Raw genomic sequence first — 22,369 nt, forward strand, 5'->3', positions numbered from 1 at the left:
AAATTTATGCTTACCTGCTAAATTTATTTCTTTTACGATATGACGAGTCCACGGCCCACCCTGTCGTTTTCTAAGACACGTCTTTAATTTTTGTTAAACTTCAGTCACCTCTGCACCTTTGCTTTTCCTTTCTCTTCCTAACTTCGGTCGAATGACTGGAGTGGGAGGGAAGGGAGGAGCTATATATACAGCACTGCTGTGGTTCTCTTTGCCTCCTCCTGCTGACCAGGAGGCGATATCCCATAAGTAAGGATGAAATCCGTGGACTCGTCATATCGTAAAAGAAATACATTTATCAGGTAAGCATAAATTTCTCTCTTTCTCTCTCTCTTTCTCTCTCTCTCTCTCTCTTTCTCTCTCTCTTTCTCTCTCTTTTTCTCTTTTTCTCTCTCTCTCTCTCTCTCTCTCTCTCTCTCTCTCTCTCTCTCTCTCTCTCTCTCTCTCTCTCTCTCTTTTTCTCTCTCTTTTTCTCTCTCTTTTTCTCTCTCTTTTTCTCTCTCTTTTTCTCTCTCTTTTTCTCTCTCTTTTTCTCTCTCTTTTTCTCTCTCTTTTTCTCTCTCTTTTTCTCTCTCTTTTTCTCTCTCTTTTTCTCTCTCTTTTTCTCTCTCTTTTTCTCTCTCTTTTTCTCTCTCTTTTTCTCTCTTTTTCTCTCTTTTTCTCTCTCTCTCTCTCTCTCTCTCTTTCTCTCTCTCTCTCTTTCTCTCTCTCTTTCTCTCTTTTTCTCTCTCTTTTTCTCTCTCTCTCTCTCTCTCTCTCTCTCTCTCTCTCTCTCTCTCTCTCTCTCTCTCTCTCTCTCTCTCTCTCTCTCTCTCTCTCTCTCTCTTTCTTTTTCTCTCTCTCTCTCTCCTTTTCTCTCTCTCTCTCTCCTTTTCTCTCTCTCTCTCTCTCCTTTTCTCTCTCTCTCTCTCTCTCTCTCCTTTTCTCTCTCTCTCTCTCTCTCCTTTTCTCTCTCTCTCTCTCTCTCTCTCCTTTTCTCTCTCTCTCTCTCTCTCCTTTTCTCTCTCTCCTTTATAATATCACAGAATGTGTTACATCTGTCTGTTTTTTTTTTTTTGTACTGACTGACTTTTCATTTCCAGTCCAAACAAAGCAGAATTTATAAGAGCGAAGTATCAAATGCTGGCATTTGTTCACCGCTTACCGTGTCGAGATGATGATAGTGTTACTGCCAAAGACCTAAGTAAGGTAAATATCTCTGTGTTATGTAGTACCATTGCTATCCATCAGTAATTGTGGAACAGTTGTTACATTAAAAACAGGACAGAAGTCGTCGTTTCTTGCTCAGTGATCTGTGGTAGAGGAATGGATTAGGCTATATGCTGCTACATATTGGGAAAGCAATTTTAATTGTCTTGCATTGTCTGTAGTGTGTTGGTCACTTCAAATGTTTGCTAGTTTCTTTCCTGAAATTTCAATAGATCACACAAATTATGATGCTTACTTATATCTTTAAAATTTTGATACAATATTTCAACATTTGAAGCTTGTTAGAGAGTAGCTTTTTCAGTTGTTTATGAGTACAGAACTACTGTATGTACTCACGATTCACTTTTTAACTGCAATGTCGTTAGTGCGCGGCTTCTAGACAGTGAGCGGAAACCCCACCTCTTGTTGGCCATGTAGAACTATAGAGACTAACTGTTGATGTGCGCCGGCGCCTGTTTTTGTCTGTTCTCGCCAGTGTCTGTAAAGAGAGGGTCCGTAACAGGTATGAACGTACTCGCGAGTGTCCGTAAAGCGGGGTATGCTTGTATTCTATAAACTATAATACTGGAATAAAAATGATGTATATTTTTAGGTTCTTACTCAACAGTTCTCGTAAAAATGCTTAGATTTGTTATATCCAAATATTCTGTTGTGTACAAATGAGCATTTATTAAACATTACAGTATTTAATTTAGTTTTCTTTTGTAATCTATTAGATAAGGCAACTTTTGAAATTTCCTGGTCCATCATTGTAAACTGGTGCCTCTTGTTTGATGCAACTAGTGATAAACTGCAAAGCTAAACTACCAAATTCAATGTAGAAGTAATTCACTTCAGCCGAATCTTTAAAGGGACATTGTAGTGGAAAAATTTCACGCTTTTAATTCATAAGAACGTGTAATATTTTTATTACGGACTGTTGAACTCTATGGGCTAGATTACAAGTGGCGCGCTATTTAGTACTTTCGCTCTCGCGCAAACACCTGGAAGTAAACTTTTAACTCAAACAGATTAGCGCAAGAGTGAAATATTTGCGTGCGAGAAAAACCTGATGCGGGAAGGCACTAACTTCTTCTTCCCATAGACTTTAATGGAGTGCGCTGTTAAAAATAAATAAATATGTATATAAAAAAAAATTACTTCTCACTTGTGTGATCACCAGTGTTCCCTCTAAGGCCAGTTTTGTGTGCGCTCCAGCAGTAATACGGTTAATAAGAGAACCACACCTTGCAGTCTGCATTGTGCAGTTTTTGCTAATTGTAGGGTGCAGTTACTTAACTGTTTCACTGCTGGGCTCAGGGCTGCACTCAAAACTTGCCTTAGAGGGAACACTGGTGCTAACCCAACACCACGTTAGACCTACAGCGCTAAACCCAAAGGTAGTTATGAATATTTTAAATTCCAATGTTCTTCACATAAAAGAAAATGTTCTTTTTATTTTTAAAGTGAAGCTCCATTTTGATTAATTAATGCACAGTTTTTAATAAACCTATTAAAAACAAGGGCACTTAAATTTATCAAAATTGACATTTCACTGTTTTCTTCAAAAACGTACCTTTTAATCCTGAATGCCGCTCCAGCGATTCCCCCGGCCTTCGGAAGCCTCTGCAGACGTCAGAAATGACGAATCAGGCTTCCTCTAATCACAGCTTCCTCCCCCCCGGGTCATTTTGGACCCGCGAAGACGGCTTGCGACGGGCAGAGGAAGTGCTGGAGCGGCTGCCAGGATTAAAAGGTAAGTTTTTGAAGAAAACGGTGAAATGTCAATTTTGATGAATTAAAGTGCCCTTATTTTTAATAAGTTTATTAAAAACCGTTCACTAATTCATCAAAATGGACCTTCACTTTAAACATGTATTTCTATATACATCTGATTATTTAAATAAATAAAAAAAAGTATCTCTATCTCTATCTCTATCTCTATCTCTATCTCTCTCTCTCTCTCTCTTTCTCTTTCTCTTTCTCTTTCTCTTTCTCTCTCTCTCTTTCTCTTTCTCTTTCTCTTTCTCTCTCTCTCTCTCTCTCTTTCTTTCTCTCTCTCTCTCTCTCTTTCTTTCTTTCTTTCTTTCTTTCTTTCTCTCTCTCTCTCTCTCTCTCTCTCTCTCTCTCTCTCTCTCTCTCTCTCTCTCTCTCTCTCTCTCTCTTTCTCTCTTTCTCTCTCTCTCTCTTTCTCTCTATCTCTGTCTCTCTCTATCGCTGTCTCTCTCTATCTCTGTCTCTCTCTATCTCTGTCTCTCTCTATCTCTCTATCTCTCTCTCTCTATCTCTCTCTCTCTCTATCTCTGTCTGTGTGTGTCTCTGTCTCTTTGTGTCTCTGTCTGTCTATCGCTCTGTCTCTGTCTGTCTATCGCTCTGTCTCTGTCTGTCTATCGCTCTGTCTCTGTCTGTCTATCGCTCTGTCTCTGTCTGTCTATCGCTCTGTCTCTGTCTGTCTATCGCTCTGTCTCTGTCTGTCTATCGCTCTGTCTCTGTCTGTCTATCGCTCTGTCTCTGTCTGTCTATCGCTCTGTCTCTGTCTGTCTATCGCTCTGTCTCTGTCTGTCTATCGCTCTGTCTCTGTCTGTCTATCGCTCTGTCTCTGTCTGTCTATCGCTCTGTCTCTGTCTGTCTATCGCTCTGTCTCTGTCTGTCTATCGCTCTATATTTAACTGTTCTATATATTTTTTTTGTATTTATATAAATAATTGTTAGCAGATAGTGTGTGTGTGTATATATAAAAGTATAACCTTTTATCTTAATGTATTTGTTGTTTGGTGCACATTTCTTTTTTAACTCTTACATTTTACTCTAGTTCTCCCCTCACGCAAACATGACACGTGCTAAATTTGCTTGAACGATCAGGTTTACTTTCAACTTGTAATATGCGCAGGCACAAAATTGCTTATCGTGACCTAAGCTAGCAATACCGCACCACTTGTAATCAATCCCTATGTGTAATCCCCACAGATGGGTTAAACAAATAGGCAAAGTTCCACTGCGGAGCCACAGAGCAGGAAACAGCTGGTGAGCCAGTTAACCGTATCAGTTGCATGACCCCACCAATTACTGGCTGTGTTCTGTTCGGGTCCTGAGTGGTACATTATCTGTGTTTAACCCCTTATTGTGTATCACAGCAAGTAGTGCAAAATGACATGTTTAGAACAAATTAATTTGCAGTTTTAGTTTATGAAATCCAACTGCTTCCCTCCTTCCTTTGTGTTAGTTTTTTTTATAGACTGTCATAAAATCTTAGGCAACGTTAATTTTGGTCTAAGCATAATATGTATTCTTTTTTTCTTTTTTGTCACTACCACAGACTGTATCTATGTAATGCATATAAAACATTTAAAAAAAAAAATAATATTTCTACTTTAATTCCATTTAGCAACTTCATTCAAGTGTGAGAACAGGTAATCTGGAAACCTGTCTGAGGCTGTTATCCTTAGGAGCACAAGCTAATTTTTTTAATCCGGTAAGTTGTTGCAGTTTGTGTCTCATTAAAGGGACATGAAATAGATTTCTTCTTAAAGACACAATGAGTCCACGGATCATCTTCATTACTTATGGGATATTCACCTCCTGGTCAGCAGGAGGAGGCAAAGAGCACCACAGCAGAGCTGTCAAATAGCTCCTCCCTAGTGAGAGGGAGAGGTAAAGTGAGGTGTTAGATTAGATTCTTCAATCAAGAGTTTATTATTTTTAAAGTAGTGCCAGAGAGTACTGCTTTGTTCTAGGGTGTAGCCATAGTCCATATCAGTCTCTACAGTAGAGCTTTTGGTGGCTTAAGAGCAATGGGAACTAGTGGGACATAATTCTCACTGCGCCTCCCATACATTTATGCTGCCCTAACCCTGATGGCCTAAGCAAGATTACTCGGGCTTTATCTTTCTCCACAGGGCTATGGGAGGGAGCGGACCTCCTAAACCTGCTGAGCTGCCTTCTGTCGGGCAGAATACAAAGGTAAGTGCTGACTTTTTATCCTGGGTCTGAAGCAATAAGGATGTTTCAGGACAGAGGAGTATAGCACTTTTACTGGGACATATGTCTCCTATATATATTTAAAGAAGGGTTATGTGATAGCATGGTAATGGCAGGCACTGGGGCTCAGGAGTGTGGCTTCTGAGGGCATTTGCACTGAACCGAAGGAAATATGCTTGTTAGACAGAGAGAGGCTAATCGGCATGATTTATATTTTTAATAGGCATTGCTCCCTTATACTGTTCATTTGGTATTACAATTGCCAGGTTCACTAGTACAGTTTCTCCCGGTAGTCTGTCTATATGATAAAATGGCGACCGGGAGAGCGTGTATTATTACGCCCACGAAGGGCGGGGTTATATTTTGGCGCCATTTTTTTTTCTTCAGAGGCGCAATTACGTTCTCTATATGCTGCAATGTGTGTTATCACGCCCACGAGGGGCGGAGCTAGGTTTGAGGCTGTCTTAGGCTGCACTCACTTTATCGGAAGATAAAGCAGTTTTTGTGCTAACGCAGTACTCTTCACCTCTGTTAGTACGGATAGCGATAAAACCTCACTCCGGATCTGTTTTTGGGTCACACAGTTCTCATGGTGAAAAACAAACAAAAGAACAGAGTTTTGTTTTAAAATTTAAGGTGACAGTGTGTATTTGGCTGTTGATCTTTATTACAATAATTTCAACTATTTGTTTATCCCATCCTTTGTGTTTTAGGATGAAACCAGTGCACACAAAAATGAGTTACTTGTGAATTAAACAGTAACATTTTTTATGTGAAAATTTTTAATAAAAGATTTTCCCTTATAAGGCTTTTTGCAGTTTGGGAGTCTCTTGACTACGGTCAATTTATGCCACAATTTCTCCTATAGTGTCCCAAAAAATGTTATGGCCCACATAGGTTTTCGCACGAGGTAGAAAAGATTACTTGAGGATTTATTTTCAATCTCTGGGATGAGGTTGATTAAATGAGCAGCGTCTTGAGCCCTTTTTGGGTGATTAACAGTGCCTTATAAGTACACATTACATACATACGTATTTGTAATGACTGTTTTATTATGAGGATGATTGATTCAGTAGTTACTGTCTCTGAATGCCTCTTCATTGTTTCCTGAAAGGAAGATACTTTGGGATTATCTGGGAGAGATTTCTCAGAATCAGATGGTATAATATCTTTATTTGATCCTGAGGTTGTTTCCTTTCAGTCTTTTAGCTTTAACTCCTCCTTTTGTTTCCTTAGGAGGCTTTCGCTATCCTGGACAACTGCGACACTACCGCTGTAGTCTATCCTAGTGCGTCCAGTAAGTTATAAGGAACCGGTGTTGTAGTTCAGTTGGTAACTGCCCTGACTATTAAAGCTTGTTCTAAGACCCAAGCGTCATGGGTTCATATCCGGCAGGGTTGATGCAGCCCTTCGGCTTTTGAGGTTAATAAACTGTGTTCCGTTTCTTAAGAACATGTTCCCCATAGTCAACTCAGCTAGGGAGGCTGGGCACACTTTCCCTAGGGTGGAAGGAGAGTTGCCAGCGTAGCTATGAGAACTATTATACCTTTAGAGGATCGTGGGTTCTCAAAGGTCCTAGCGACACAAATTAGAAAGGGGGATGCACACCAGGTTTTTCAATGGTGACCAGCTGTGTACTTTGCTACTGTCCTTAGGAGGCTTTCCCTATCCTGGACAACTGCGACACTACCGCTGTAGTCTATCCTAGTGCGTCCAGTAAGTTATAAGGAACCGGTGTTGTAGTTCAGTTGGTAACTGCCCTGACTATTAAAGCTTGTTCTAAGACCCAAGGGTCACTAGTTCATATCCGGCAGGGTTGATGCAGCCCTTCGGCTTTTGAGGTTAATAAACTGTGTTCCGTTTCTTAAGAACATGTTCCCCATAGTCAACTCAGCTAGGCTATCTCGGGTCCATCTGTCCAAGGGTATGACCTTTCGCAGGCCAGATTGGACAATTGTAACGACAGATGCCAGCCTTCTAGGTTGGGGTGCAGTCTGGAACTCCCTGAAGGCTCAGGTATCGTGGACTCAGGAGGAGAAACTCCTTCCAATAAATATTCTGGAATTGAGAGCAATCTTCAATGCTCTTCTAGCTTGGCCTCAGTTAGCAACCCTGAGGTTCATCAGATTTCAGTTGGACAACTGTAGCTTACATCAACCATCAAGGGGGAACCAGGAGTTCCCTAGCGATGTTAGAAGTCTCCAAAATAATTCGCTGGGCAGAGACTCACTCTTGCCACCTATCAGCGATCCATATCCCAGGTGTAGAGAACTGGGAGGCGGATTTTCTAAGTCGTCAGACTTTTCATCCGGGGGAGTGGGAACTCCATCCGGAGGTGTTTGCTCAATTGATTCATCGTTGGGGCAAACCAGAATTGGATCTCACGGCGTCTCGTCAGAACGCCAAACTTCCTTGTTACGGATCCAGGTCCAGGGACCCAGAAGCGAAGCTGATAGATGCTCCTGCAGCGCCTTGGTTCTTCAACCTGGCTTATATGTTTCCACCGTTTCCTCTGCTCCCTCGACTGATTGCCAAAGTCAAACAGGAGAGAGCATCGGTGATCTTAATAGCGCCTGCGTGGCTCCATGGAGCTTAAACTTGGTTCTTAATGTTCTTCAGGGGGTTCCGTTTGAACCTCTTCATTCCATAGATATCAAACTTTTATCTTGGAAAGTTCTGTTTTTGATGGCCATTTCCTCGGCTCGTAGAGTATCCGAGTTATCTGCTTTACAATGTGATTCTCCTTATCTGATTTTCCATACAGATAAAGTAGTTATGCGTACAAAACCTGGGTTTTTACCTAAGGTGGTATCTAATAAGAATATCAATCAAGAGATTGTTGTTCCATCATTGTGTCCTAATCCTTCTTCTAAGAAGGAAAGTCTTTTACATAATCTGGACGTGGTCCGTGCTTTAAAGTTTTACTTACAAGCTACTAAAGATTTTCGTCAAACATCTACTTTGTTTGTTGTTTACTCTGGACAGAGGAGAGGTCAAAAGGCTTCGGCAACCTCTCTTTCTTTTTGGCTAAGAAGCATAATACGCTTAGCCTATGAGACTGCTGGACAGCAGCCCCCTGAAAGGATTAGAGCTCATTCCACTAGAGCTGTGGCTTCCACCTGGGCCTTTAAAAATGAGGCTTCTGTTGAACAGATTTGCAAAGCGGCGACTTGGTCTTCGCTTCATACCTTTTCAAAATTCTATAAATTTGATACTTTTGCTTCTTCGGAGGCTGTTTTTGGGAGAAAGGTTCTACAGGCAGTGGTTCCTTCCGTTTAAGTACCTGCCTTGTCCCTCCCTTCATCCGTGTACTTTAGCTTTGGTATTGGTATCCCACAAGTAATGGATGATCCGTGGACTGGATACACCTTACAAGAGAAAACACAATTTATGCTTACCTGATAAATTTATTTCTCTTGTGGTGTATCCAGTCCACGGCCCGCCCTGTCAGTTTAAGGCAGGTCAAAATTTAGATTTAAACTACAGTCACCACTGCACCCTATGGTTTCTCCTTTCTCGGCTTGTTTCGGTCGAATGACTGGATATGGCAGTTAGGGGAGGAGCTATATAGCAGCTCTGCTGTGGGTTTCCTCTTGCAACTTCCTGTTGGGAATGAGAATATCCCACAAGTAATGGATGATCCGTGGACTGGATACACCACAAGAGAAATAAATTTATCAGGTAAGCATAAATTGTGTTTTGTTATATTGTCGTGTATCAAAGTTAACTTTGCAATGATTTGCTTATTAAAGAATTAGCTCCCAGTAAATTGATCCACTTGTGAAAACGTTCTTTAGCACCTAATGATATCAGTGCCAAAGGATTTGTTTAAACGTTGTAGATATTACCATACTATACAAAAAGCACATTCATTTGCTAAATATTTGAGGCAACTTGGTAGTATACACATTAATATTCTAATGTTTGATCTGCTGTATTGTTATCTTAAATTGTCATTATGCCATTAGTTATATAGTTATAAAAATTTCAAATAATGGCCTAATCGAATTGACCACATGAAAGGACAGTGCACGATATATTAAAAGTGCCCTGTGTTAAATAGAACCTCTTATACTGCAGAGTAATTGCTGCAATAGACGTTAGATTTCATTTCAACCCTGTATTAAAGTATTGGGTTGCATGGTTCACCCATTCTTATATAGGAAACAACATATTAAGGTAGATTATTAAGGATGGAAAAGCCACTTTATTTTAAAAATGAGGATCCCTTGTTCTCCAACAACAACTCCCTGACATGTTTCGCACAAAAATTGTGCTTTATCCTTTTGGGAATTATCTAGTTGTTTCTAGTTACTTTTCTCTCAATCCATGGACATATTATTTCTATTTGGCTAGCATAGAGAAGTAGAGTGCTTGTTTAGTTACACAGACTAAGGACTTTCGTCAGTCTTTTCTTTGTTTGTGGTTTTCTCAGGAAAACGCAAGGGACAGAAAACTATGGCTACTTATTTCTTTTTGGCTGAAGAGTATCATAAGCTTTGCATATGAGACTGCTGGACAGCAGCCTCCAGAGAGAGTTACGGCTTATTCCAAGAGGACTGTTTCTTCTCCATGGGCATTCAAGAAGGAAGCTTCTGTGGAACAGATTTGCAAGGCTGCAGCTTGGTCCTCTCTTCACACTTTTTCTAAATTTTACGAAATTGATACTTTTGCCTCGGCTGAGGCTGCTTTTGGGAGAAAGGTTCTTCAAGCAGTGGTGCCTTCTGTTTAGGTTCCCTGTCTTGTCCCTCCTGTATCATCTGTGTCCTCTAGCTTGGGTATTGTATCCCATAAGTAATGAAGATGATCCGTGGACTCATTGTGTCTTTAAGAAGAAAAGAAAATTTATGCTTACCTGATAAAATTATTTCTTTCTTAGACACGATGAGTCCACGGCCCGCCCTGTTCTTTTAAGACAGGTTGTTATTTTTTGTAAACTTCAGACACCTCTGCACCTTGGCTTTTCCTTTCTCTTCCTAACTTCAGTCGAATGACTGGAGTGGGAGGGAAGGGAGAAGCTATTTAACAGCTCTGCTGTGGTGCTCTTTGCCTCCTCCTGCTGACCAGGAGGTGAATATCCCATAAGTAATGAAGATGATCCGTGGACTCACCATGTCTAAGAAGAAATAAATTTATCAGGTAAGCATACATTTTCTGTTTTGCTTTTTGTGTAAAAATTGTGCTTTGTCTCCTTATAGAGGGCAAAAAATATCAAAAGTTGTCACCTAAGTTTTATTTTATTTTTAAAAATAACAGACAAGAGGTGTTTAATGTCCTTTTAAGGAGATAAAATATGAAAACCATATTATAGTTGTTTTTTCTTGTTATGGATGTGTCGAATGTGGGATTGAATCAATGTGAAATGTATGCGTTTCCTTAAAATAAATATAGTCTTACATATAACAAGTTTGAATGAAAGTTTACAATTGACTTCTATTATCAAATTTGCTTTGTTCTGATGTTAATCTTTGTTGAAGAGGTATCTAGAAAGGTAGCGTGCACATGTCTGGGTCGCTACATGACAGAAAGTAGTAGTAGTGCAGACATGTGCACACTCCTGACCTTACCTTCCTGCTTTTCAACAAAGGATAACAAGAAGACAAAGAAAATGTTATAATAGAAGTAAATTGGAAAGTAGTTTGAAATTTTATGTTCTATCTGAATCATGAAAAACATGTTTTGTTTATTTTCCTTTAAGTCTATAAAGTGCTGAATACAAAGATCTTATAGACAGGATGTTTTACCATCATAAGAGTCAGTGATCACCATAACAGACCTCAATTGTATAATGCTTCAAGATTGTAAATAATGTTGTTGCTTTTTTTGTCATATAGGAAAAGGGAAGTACGCCGCTACATGTTGCCGCCAAAGCAGGGCAAATCCTACAGGCTGAGTTACTTGCAGTATATGGGGCAGATCCTGGCACACCAGATTCTGCTGGAAAAACACCCATTGACTATGCAAGGTGATTTATTTTACATAAAATTGTGTTTTCATTAAATAGTTATGTGTAATTATACAGACTGTTGTGAAGCAGGTCTTTCCAGTGGTTGGCATACCAAGGGAAGCACTTGGTAGATCCTGGACTCCTTGACCATAATTTCACAGTGTGTTTTATGTAACGTGTTTATTGTGCTTTAATTCTGTATGGCAGTAATTCAGTAATGTATCTCATTGATACAGTGAAATTTCAACTGCAATAAAGATATTTTGAGTCGTTAAAAAAAAAACAAAAAAAAAACATTGTCACTGGATTCCTACAGTACTTGTAAAATGTTTGGACTTACCTATACATTTTCTTTACTATTATTCTAAAATATGTAAAATAGTAATAACAAAGTCATCAAAATAATGAAATAACACAGATGGAATTATGCAGTTACCAAACACTGTAAATCAAAACTTAAAAGATTTTAGATTGTTAGATATTTTTTTTTTTTTTTTTTTTTTAACTACCCAACTTTTGCCTTGATAACAGCATTGCACACTTTTGGCATTTTCTCATCCATGTTCATCAGGTAGCAACATGGGGTGATATCTTTTTAGGGAGCCACCATATATTCTGGGCACTGGGTAGATTGCTTTCCTTCACTCTTTGGTTCATATCATCCTAAACAATGTCTATTGGGTTTAGATCAGGTGACTGTGGAGACCAGGTCATCTGATGTAGATAGAACTCCATCACTCTTGTTCCTTTACAAATCGCTCTTTACTCAGCCTAGAGGGGTGTTTTAGGTTAATGTCCTGTTGAGAAACAAATGACAGCCTAACTAAGAGCAAACCAAATGGGATTGTGTGTTGTTGCTGAAAGCTGTGGTAGCTATGCAGATTAACAGTCTAAACTGAAATATGCATGGGTGCATTTCAATTTCAAATAGAAGTATTTTAGTTATTACGGGTTTTATACTGTGAGGGCCTTAAACATCACACGTTCTCAGAGAGTCACTAGGGACTTGTATGACACAAATTATGTCTTTACAAAAGCAATACACACCACTGCCAGCTGAACAGGCATGGTGGTTGAATAATGGCGCACGGGCCTCATAAGATATGTAAGTGACTGAAAAACATAACTTTTACTGGAAACATTTTTGGTAGGTGAAGTATATTGCAAAAATGTTTCTATTTCATATTGAGACACAACAATGTACATTTAAATTTTGACATTTCTGTAGCTTTAAAGTGAAAGTCAACCATAGCGTTTCACAAACGCTAGGATTGGCCATTGAAACAAAGGGGACTTTCATTCATGAAGTATAAAATACTTCATGCAGAAAGCTCTTTTATTTGTTTTAAGCGATTGTCGATCTGTGCTGCTACAGCAGCACACATCGGATCACCGTTTTGGTAAGAGGTGACGTTTTCAACACTTAGCAAATAGCCGTGCAGTAAATCAGACTCCCAAGGGTGCCAAGCAGCTTAGATCGGTGATCGCTTGAAACAAATAAAGGAACTTTATGCATGAAGTATATTATAAATGAAAGTCCCCTTTATTTGTTTCAATAGTCATTCCTAGCATTTGTGAAACACTAGGGTTGACTTTCACTTTAAGTGTGCCTACAGTTTTACCTAAATTGCCAAATACATTTTCCTAAATCGCCTCCATTCGTCAGACATCATCCTTTTACCTTTTCTGTGTCTCACAAAGATATGTCTGTTGGATTTAGAAATATTAAATTTAGACTCTTCAGACCGAAGGACAGATTTCCACTGGTCTGATGTTCACTTCCTCATCTCATTGGCTGAGTCAAGTCTTTTCTTATTTGTCCCCTTCAGTGGTGGTTTCTTTTCAGCAATTCTACTATGAAGGCCTGGTTTATGCACTCCTCTCTGAACAATTGATTTTGAGATCTGTCTACAGCTTGAACTCAGTGAAGAATGTATGTCTCTAATCTGAGGTGATTTCTGAAAATAGTGACATAAACTTTTAGAATTAATGATCTTTAAGATCATGATAAACATATAATTCAGTCAGTTGTATCCAAAAATGTTATTGTTACTATATATTGTGTAATTAATGAGATGTTAAAATATTTCACTCAATAGTAAAAATAAAATAAAAATACATTGTGATGTAAATTCATTAAAACTTTAGGGTATTTTCACTAAAGAATGTTTTCAAACCCATATTGTATTGCAATGGGTAACTGTCGTAACAGATGTTTGTTTGTATGTGTATACAGGTGGCCCTCGTTTTACAACGGTTCAATTTACACCGTTTTAGAATAACAAACTTTTTTTCCAGTCATGTGACTGCTATTGAAAAGCATTGAGACGCAGTGCATTTATTAAAATAGCCAGTAGGTGGAGATGTCCGCTTGTGTTGCAGCAAAGCCAAGCAAGCTGAAATTAATCAGTTTAACCAGACCTGAGCTATCGAGCAGATTTCAAAGGAACAAGTTCTTCCTGTCTATAAATCAGTCCAGATTGGAATGCATAGAAAGAACTGTTTGCAGAAAATGCTGTGTTGTGTGATTATTTTATTAGGTTTATAATGCTGTTTAGCAAATGTTTTTGTTTGTTTAACTTATTTTAATTATATATTCTGTGTTGTGTGATTATTTTATTAGGTTTATAATGTTGTTTAGCATTTAAAGTCTTCATTTCAATGCTTTAAAAATAATGTATTAGGTGTTACTTATGACAATTTTGAGAGGGGCCTGGAACCTATCTCCCTCACTTCCCATTGACTTGCATTATAAACTGGGTTTCAATTTACAACGGTTTCGATTTACAACCATTCCTTCTGGAACCTAACCCCGGCATAAACGAGTGCAATGTAATCTAATTTCTTTCCTATGGCATGGAGAGTCCACGAATCATTCCAATTACTAGTAGGATATTCTCTCCTGGCCAGCAGGAGGAGGCAAAGAGCCCCCCAGCAGAGCTGTTAAGTATCACTTCCCTTACCCATAACCCCCAGTCATTCTTTGCCTTGATCACGGGAGGATGGCGAAGAAGGTGTCTGAAGATTTTTAATCCTTTTATGGGTACTTTGCTGTGTCCATGTTAATCTCTTTAGTAAGAGTAATGGTGGCTTTTAGCAGTTAGAAGGCGGTGAGGTGTGGTCCTTGCTTTATTTCTAATACCGATGCTACCCCTTTTAGATAGACTCTGGTTACTCTTTTTTTTTTTTTTTCTACAGGTCACTGTTAGATGTGAAGTGATCTGACATACCTAAGAAACATATCCCTACCTGACGGCTACTTCCACAGGTAAGTGCATCCCTTCTAGGTCAGAAGGTACCAGCACTCTAAGAGTTAATGGGAGATCTTTGTGGATGTACTCAGGGGAAAATGTATGTGCTTTAACTTTTAATAGGCAGGGAGCATATCAAGGAAACTGGATTAGGAACTTTAGAGGCTGAGGAGACATGTTATAAAGGATATTTATTTTGTGTCTGGGATCTATGAGAATGGGAGTTTCAGTCCTCCTTTTTGTTTAGGAGGTGTTTTTTACTTTTTTACTTCCCAGAGTTTTTCGGCAATGAGAGGTGAGCGATCATGTGATCGGAGCCGTTATGCTACGGTCTTTTTCAAATTTTCAGGAAGTGAGGTTATTTTGCGCCATTTTGTCTAGTGGCGCAATTTTCCTTTTAGTTGCTGTCATGTGACCGTGTTTGTTATGTGCTTTCTTTTTTCCGGCTTCTGCAGACCAGCATTTTCTTCTGTGTTGCAGCAGCTGTATGTGAGCGGCTGGACAGGATCCAAAATAATAGTGGGATCTTTCTGGTGTGCTAGGAGCGGTAATCCCTCAGCAGAGCTGAAGTTACAGTTGTCTAGGTTTTTCTGTTTAAATCGTTCAATAGGGCTAGTGAATCTTATAAGGGTTCTTTGTTTCACTGTTATTATGGACACTAATGAAAATTTTAATTTGCCAGTTGACAAATGTTTGTTTTGCTTTGAGGCTCAGGTGGTTCCTCCTGTGCAATTTTGCTCCTCTTGTTTAAATAAGACTTTATTATTTAAAGATACGATTTCTCTCCCAGAGCCTTCTGTCTCTCAGGATAATGTTGTTCCAGCATTGCCTTAGCTAAGTCAGCTTTCCCCTCAAACGTCCCAAACTTCACATGCAGTGCCCTGCGGTTCCTCTCAACAACCTCCTGGGGGTGTTTATTTACCTGGGGATTCTGCTGCACAGATAACTTCTGCTGTTTCAGAAGCCTTATCAGCTTTTCTAACGGTTGCTGATAAGCGCAAGAGGAAATCTAAACATAGTGATGCGAATATGCAAGTTCTTAGGTTGGGAGCTAAGATTTCTGGTTTCACTGTTTTAGCTTGCAGAGCTCTGTGGTTAAAGTCTTGGTCTGCAGATGTTACATCCAAGTCCAAGATTTAATCTTTGCCTTATAAGGGTAAAACCTTGTTTTGTCCGTGTCTGACTGAAATAATTTCCGATATTACAGGTGGAAAGGGCTCTTTCCTACCTCAGGATAAAAAGAATAGGCCTGAAGATCATCAGAATTCTAATTTTCGTTAATTTCATAACTTTAAGGGACAAAGTCTTCTTGCTCCTCTTTCAAGTTGGAACACTCCCAAGTTTTGGAGGTCCAGTCAGCCTTGGAATAAAGGAAAGCAAGCCAAGAAGAAGAAGATTCCAATCAGCATGAAGGGTCTGCCCCTGATCCTGTTTTAGATCAAGTGGGGGGCAGGCTCTTTTTCTTTCTGCAGGCTTGGATACAAGTTGTCCCAGATCCTTGGGCAATAGATATTGTATCCCACAGTTACAGAATAGGATTCAAATCTTGTCTTCCCAGGGGCAGATTTCACCTGTCAAGGTTATCTGTGGATCAGATAAAGAGAGAGGCCTTCTTAAACTGCGTTAAGGATCTTTCCTCCCTGGGAGTGATTGTTCCAGTTCCTCTAGAGGAACAGGGTCTAGGATTCTATTCAAATCTTTGAAGTTCCCAAACAGGAGGGCACTTTCCGTCCCATTCTGGACCTATAGTGTCTCAATTTCTCAGAGTTCTGTCCTTCAAAAATGTAGACCATCTATTCTTCCTTTGGTACAAGAGGGTCAGTTCATGATGACCATAGACCGGAAGGATGCATATCTTCATGTTCCCATTCACAGGGATCATTACCAGTATCTGAGGTTTGCCTTTCTAGACAAACATTTCCATTTTTTTGCCCTTCTTTTTTGTCTTGCTACATCTCCCAGAATTTTCACAAAGGTTCTGGGGGCTCTTCTGGCAGCAGTCGGGTCTCAGGGCATTGCTGTGGCGCCTTACTTAGACGATATCTTGGTTCAAGTGCCATCCTTTCATCTAGCAAAATCTCATACAGAGATGTTGTTGTCTATTCTACGTTCCCACGGGTGGAAAGTGAATCTGGGAAAGAGTTTCCTTGTACCAAATACAAGGGTGTGTTTCCTAGGAACAATTTTAGATTCCTTGTCCATGAAGATTTTTCTGACAGACATCAGAAAATCCAAACTTCATGCTTCTTGCCTTTCTCTCCAGTCAGCTATTCGTCCATATGTGGCTCAATGCATGGAGGTGATTGGTCTGATGGTTGCCTCATTGGACATCATTCCTTTTGCTCGGTTCCATCTGAGACCTCTGCAACTGTGCATGTTCAGTCAATGGAACGGGGATCACTCAGATCTCTCGCAGAGGATAAATCTGGACTCCCCAACAAGAGTCTCTCTTTCGTGGTGGATTTCTCAGGACCATCTGTCTCGGGGCACATGCTTTCTGAGACCTTCTTGGTTGATTGTGACCATGGACGCCAGCCTGTTGGGCTGGGGAGCAGTTTGGGGTTCTTTAAAAGCACAGGGCCTGTGGACTCCGGAGGAGTCGTCTCTTCTAATAAATATCTTGGAGTTGAGAGCAATTTTCAATGCTTTGATAGTTTTGCCTCAACTAGGTTGGGTTTATCAGATTCCAGTCAGACAACATCACTTCGGTGGCTTATATCAACCTCCGGGGGGGAACTCTGAGTTCCTTGGCAATGGAGGAGGTAACTTGCATTCTCCAGTGGGCGGAGTCTCACGATTGCCATCTCTCTGCCATCCACATTCCAGGGGTGGACAACTGGGAGGCGGATTTTCTGAGCAGGCAAACTTTTCATCCCAGAGAGTGGGCTCTCCACCCAGAGGTTTTCTCGATAATAACTCTCAGGTGGGGGATTCTGGAATTGGATCTGATGGCGTCTCGTCAAAACGCCAAACATCTAAGGTATGGTTCAAGGTCAAGAGATCCTCGAGCCATTTTGGTAGATGCTCTGGCGGTTCCTTGGAACTTCAATCTAGCATACCTGTTTCCTCCGTTTGCTCTACTTCCACGAATAGTTGCTCGCATCAAGCAGGAGACAACTTTGGTGATTCTAATAGCTCCTGCATAGCTTTGCAGGATCTGGTTTGCGGATCTGGTGACAATGTCATCTCTTCCTCCTTGGAGGTTACCTTTGAGGAAGGACCATCTTCTTCAGGGTCCCTTCCTTTATCCAAATCTGGTTTCTCTGAAGCAGACTGCTTGGAGATTGAACATCTTGTTTTGGCTAGACGTGGCTTCTCTGTGAAAGTCCATAGATACTATGCTTCAAGCTCGTAAATCGGTTACTCGCAGAATTTACCATAGGGTATGGTGTAAATTCTTTCATTGGTGGGATTCAAAGGGTTTTTCTTGGAATAAAGTAAAGTTTCCTCAAATTTTGGCTTTTATTCAAGAGGGCCTGGAGAAAGGTTTGTCAGCCAGTACTCTGAAGGGTCAGATTTCTGCTCTATCTAAACGTTTGGCAGTTCTGCTAGATGTTCAGTCTTTAGTTCAGGCCTTGGTCAGAATCAGGCCTGTGTTTAAATCTGTTGCTCCTCCTTGGAGCCTTAACCTTGTTCTTAGAGTTTTGCTGCAGGCTCTGTTTGAGCCGATGTATTCTGTTTAATATCAACTTCTATCTTAGAAGGTTTTTTTTCTTATTGCTATTTAATCTGCATGCAGAGTTTCCAAACTTTCGGCTCTGCAGTGTGATTCCCCTTACCTTATTTTTCATGTTGATAAGGCGGTCCTCCGTACTAAGCTGGGGTTTCTCTCTAAGGTAGTGTCGGATCGCAATATTAAGCAGGAAATTGTTGTTCCCTCATTTTGTCCTAACCCTTCTACCCAGGAGGATTGTGTCTTGCATAACTTGGATGTTGTGCGTGCTCTTAAATTTTATCTTCAAGCAACTAAGGATTTTCGGCAGTCTTCTGCCCTGTTTGTTCTTTTCTCTAGTAAACCTAGGGGTCAGAAGGGCACTTCTGCTTCTCTCTTTTTGAGAAGTGTTATCCCTTTAGCTTATGATACAGCTGGACAGCAACCTTCTGAGAGAATTTCTTCTCATTCCGCTAGAGCTGTTTCTTCTTCCTGGGCTTTTAAAAATGGAGCTTCAGTGGATCAAATTTGCAAGGCGGCCACATGGTCCTCTATTCATACTTTCTCTTGTAAAGGTGTATCCAGTCCACGGGTTCATCCATTACTTGTGGGATATTCTCCTTCCCAACAGGAAGTTGCAAGAGGACACCCACAGCAGAGCTGTCTATATAGCTCCTCCCCTAACTGCCACCTCCAGTCATTCTCTTGCAATTCTCGACAAGAAAGGAAGTATCAAGAGATATGTGGTGCCTTAGTGTAGTTTTTACCTTCAATCAAGAGTTTATTTTTAAACGGTACCGGCGTTGTACTGTTTTACTCTCAGGCAGAAATTGGAAGAAGAATCTGCCTGGAGGTTGATGATCTTAGCGGTTTGTAACTAAGGTCCATTGCTGTTCTCACACATAACTGAAGAGTATGAAAAGAAAACTTCAGTTGGGGGGGACGGTTTGCAGATCATCTGCTTTGAGGTATGTTCAGTATATTTTTTTCTAGAGAGATAAGGTCTAGAAAATGCTGACAGTGCCAGGTATATTTGAGGTAAGCCTGATACAGTGATTTAACAACGACTGGGATCATGCTTACAAGATAAGGGTAATATTCATGTTAATTCTCATATTACTTAGTGTAAAAACGTTTGCATAACTTACAGAAAAAACGTTTTTTCTCTGAGGGTGATAAATCTTTATTTGGGGCCTAGTTTTCCACATGGCTTGTTAGATTACTCCTAGGAGTACTTTTTTAAGGCCCTCTGACATTGAGTGCATGGTGGGAGGGGCCTATTTTTGCGCACTTTATGCGCAGTTGATATTCAGACTGAGACATCCAGCTTCCCTAAAGGAGTCCTCTGGCATCTAGGACCACTATAGAGGGTTTTTGTCCTGCAAAAATCGTGTTTAAGGGCAGGTAGGAGCCACAACAGAGCTGTGGCAGTGTGTTTGACTGTTTATTAACGGTTTTACCGTTTTTCTAATCCGGTTTGGGGCCTAAGGGGTTAATCATCTATTTGCAAGTGGGGGCAATGCTGCTTTGGTCTCTTATACACACTGTAAAAATTTCGTAGAGTTCACTACTTTTTAACACTGTTTTGCAGTTTATGTGGTAGTTTTTTTCTCTTAAAGGCACAGTACCGTTTTTGTTTAATTGCTTTTTCACATTTATTGCTGGTCTCATTACTAGTCTGTTAAACATGTCTGACATAGAGGAAACTCCTTGTTCATTATGTTTAGAAGCCATTGTGGAACCCCCTCTTAGAATGTGTACCAAATGCACTGACCTTTCTATAAGTTATAAAGACCATATTATGGCTTTTAAAGATTTATCACCAGAGGTTTCTCAGACTGACAAAAGGGAGGTTAAACCACCTAACTCTCCCAATGTGTCAGAACCTATATCTCCCGCGCAAGTGACGCCAAGTACATCTGGCTCGTCCAATGCATTTACCTTACAAGACATGGTGGCAGTTATGAATCATACCCTCACAGAGGTATTGTCCAAACTGCCAGGGCTACAAGGAAAGCGAGACAGCTCTGGGGCTAGAACAAATACAGAGCTTTCTGACGCTTTAGTAGCTATGTCTGATATACCCTCACAATGTACAGAAGCCGAAGCAGGAGAGCTTCTATCTGTGGGTGACATTTCTGATTCAGGGAAGGCGTTATTTCAGTCTGACTCTGAAATGACAGCATTTAAATTTAAGCTTGAACACCTCCGCTTGTTGCTCAGGGAGGTTTTAGCGACTCTGGATGACTGTGACACCATTGTAGTCCCAGAGAAATTGTGTAAAATGGACAAATACTTTGCAGTGCCTGTTTACACTGATGTTTTTCCAGTCCCTAAGAGGTTTTCAAAAATTATTACGAAGGAATGGGATAGACCAGGTGTACCGTTCTCTCCCCCTCCTGCTTTTAAAAAGATGTTTCCCATAGATGCCGCTACACGGGACTCGTGGCAGACGGTCCCTAAGGTGGAGGGAGCAGTCTCTACCCTAGCTAAGCGTACAACTATCCCCGTCAAGGACAGTTGTGCTTTCCTAGATCCAATGGAAAAAAAATTAGAGGGTTTCCTTAAAATCTTTATACAACAAGGTTTTATTCTCCAGCCTCTTGCATGCATTGCCCTAGTCACTGCTGCAGCGGCTTTCTGGTTCGAGTCTCTTGAGGAGGCTCTACAGGTGGAGACCCCGTTGGATGATATCCTAGACAAGCTTAAAGCTCTTAAGTTAGCCAATTCATTTATTTCTGACGCTGTTTTTCATTTAACAAAGCTAACGGCTAAGAATTCAGGTTTTGCCATTCAGGCGCGTAGGGCGCTATGGCTTAAGTCCTGGTCAGCTGACGTTACTTCAAAGTCTAAGCTTCTCAACATCTCCTTCAAAGGGCAGACCCTATTCGGGCCTGGACTGAAGGAGATCATTTCTGATATTACTGGAGGAAAAGGCCACGCCCTTCCCCAGGATAGGTCCAACAAATTAAGGACCAAACAGACTAATTTTCGTTCCTTTCGAAACTTCAAGAGTGGCGCAGCTTCAACTTCCTCTACTGCAAAACAAGAGGGAACTTTTGCCCAGTCCAAGCCAGTCTGGAGAGCTAACCAGGCTTGGAACAAGGGAAAGCAGGCCAAAAAACCTGCTGCTGCCTCTAAGACAGCATGAAGGAGTAGCCCCCGATCCGGGACCGGATCTAGTTGGGGGCAGACTTTCTCTCTTCGCCCAGGCTTGGGCTAGAGACGTCCAGGATCCCTGGGCTCTGGAGATTGTTTCCCAGGGATATCTTCTGGATTTCAAAGCCTCATCTCCAAAGGGGAGATTTCATCTCTCACAATTATCTGCAAACCAGATAAAGAGAGAGGCATTCTTACGTTGCGTTCAAGACCTTCTGGTTATGGGAGTGATCCACCCAGTTCCAAGGGAGGAACAGGGGCAGGGATTCTATTCAAATCTGTTTATAGTTCCCAAAAAAAGAGGGAACTTTCATACCAATCTTGGATCTCAAGATCCTTAACAAATTTCTCAGGGTCCCATCCTTCAAGATGGAGACTATTCGAACCATCCTACCTATGATCCAGGAGGGTCAATATATGACTACCGTGGACTTAAAGGATGCTTATCTCCACTTTCCGATACACAGAGATCATCATCGGTTTCTCAGGTTTGCCTTCCTAGACAGGCATTACCAGTTTGTGGCTCTTCCCTTCTGGTTAGCCACGGCACCAAGAATCTTTACGAAGGTTCTAGAGTCCCTACTGGCGGTTCTAAGGCCACGAGGCATATCGGTGGCTCCTTACCTAGACGACATTCTGATACTGGCGTCGACTTTTCAAATCGCCAAGTCCCATACGGACATTGTTCTGGCATTCCTGAGGTCTCACGGGTGGAAGGTGAACGAAGAAAAGAGTTCTCTCTCCCCTCTCACAAGAGTTTCCTTCCTAGGAACTCTGATAGATCCAGTAGAAATGAAGATTTTTCTGACAGAGGTCAGGTTGTCAAAGCTTCTAACTTCCTGCCGTGCTCTTTATTCCACTTCTCAGCCGTCAGTGGCTCAGTGTATGGAAGTAATCGGCTTAATGGTAGCGGCAATGGACATAGTTCCGTTTGCCCGCCTACATCTCAGACCACTGCAACTTTGCATGCTCAATCAGTGGAATAGGGATTACACAGATTTGTCCCCTCTGCTAAATCTGGATCAAGAGACCAGGGATTCTCTTCTCTGGTGGCTATCTTGGGTCCATCTGTCCAGGGGAATGAGTTTCCGCAGGCCAGAATGGACTATAGTGATGACAGATGCCAGCCTTCTGGGCTGGGGCGCAGTATGGAACTCCCTGAAGGCTCAGGGTTCGTGGACTCAGGAGGAAACCCTC

At 40.9% G+C, this 22,369-nt stretch overlaps 1 protein-coding gene across 8 annotated transcripts in view; it reads left to right on the forward strand.

Moving 5' to 3' along the window:
- Window positions 1-22,369, forward strand: part of GIT2 (GIT ArfGAP 2) — a 460,714-nt gene that overhangs the window by 126,813 nt on the left and 311,532 nt on the right. For all 8 annotated transcript variants that reach the window (XM_053702096.1, XM_053702097.1, XM_053702103.1 and 5 more), the window contains exons 4-6: window positions 1,080-1,185; window positions 4,571-4,657; window positions 10,998-11,128. In XM_053702096.1, the coding sequence (XP_053558071.1) occupies window positions 1,080-1,185; window positions 4,571-4,657; window positions 10,998-11,128 (324 nt within the window). The remainder of the gene's footprint in view (window positions 1-1,079; window positions 1,186-4,570; window positions 4,658-10,997; window positions 11,129-22,369) is intronic.

The sequence above is a fragment of the Bombina bombina genome, chromosome 2, assembly GCF_027579735.1.
Source record: "Bombina bombina isolate aBomBom1 chromosome 2, aBomBom1.pri, whole genome shotgun sequence".
Lineage (NCBI taxonomy): Eukaryota > Metazoa > Chordata > Amphibia > Anura > Bombinatoridae > Bombina > Bombina bombina.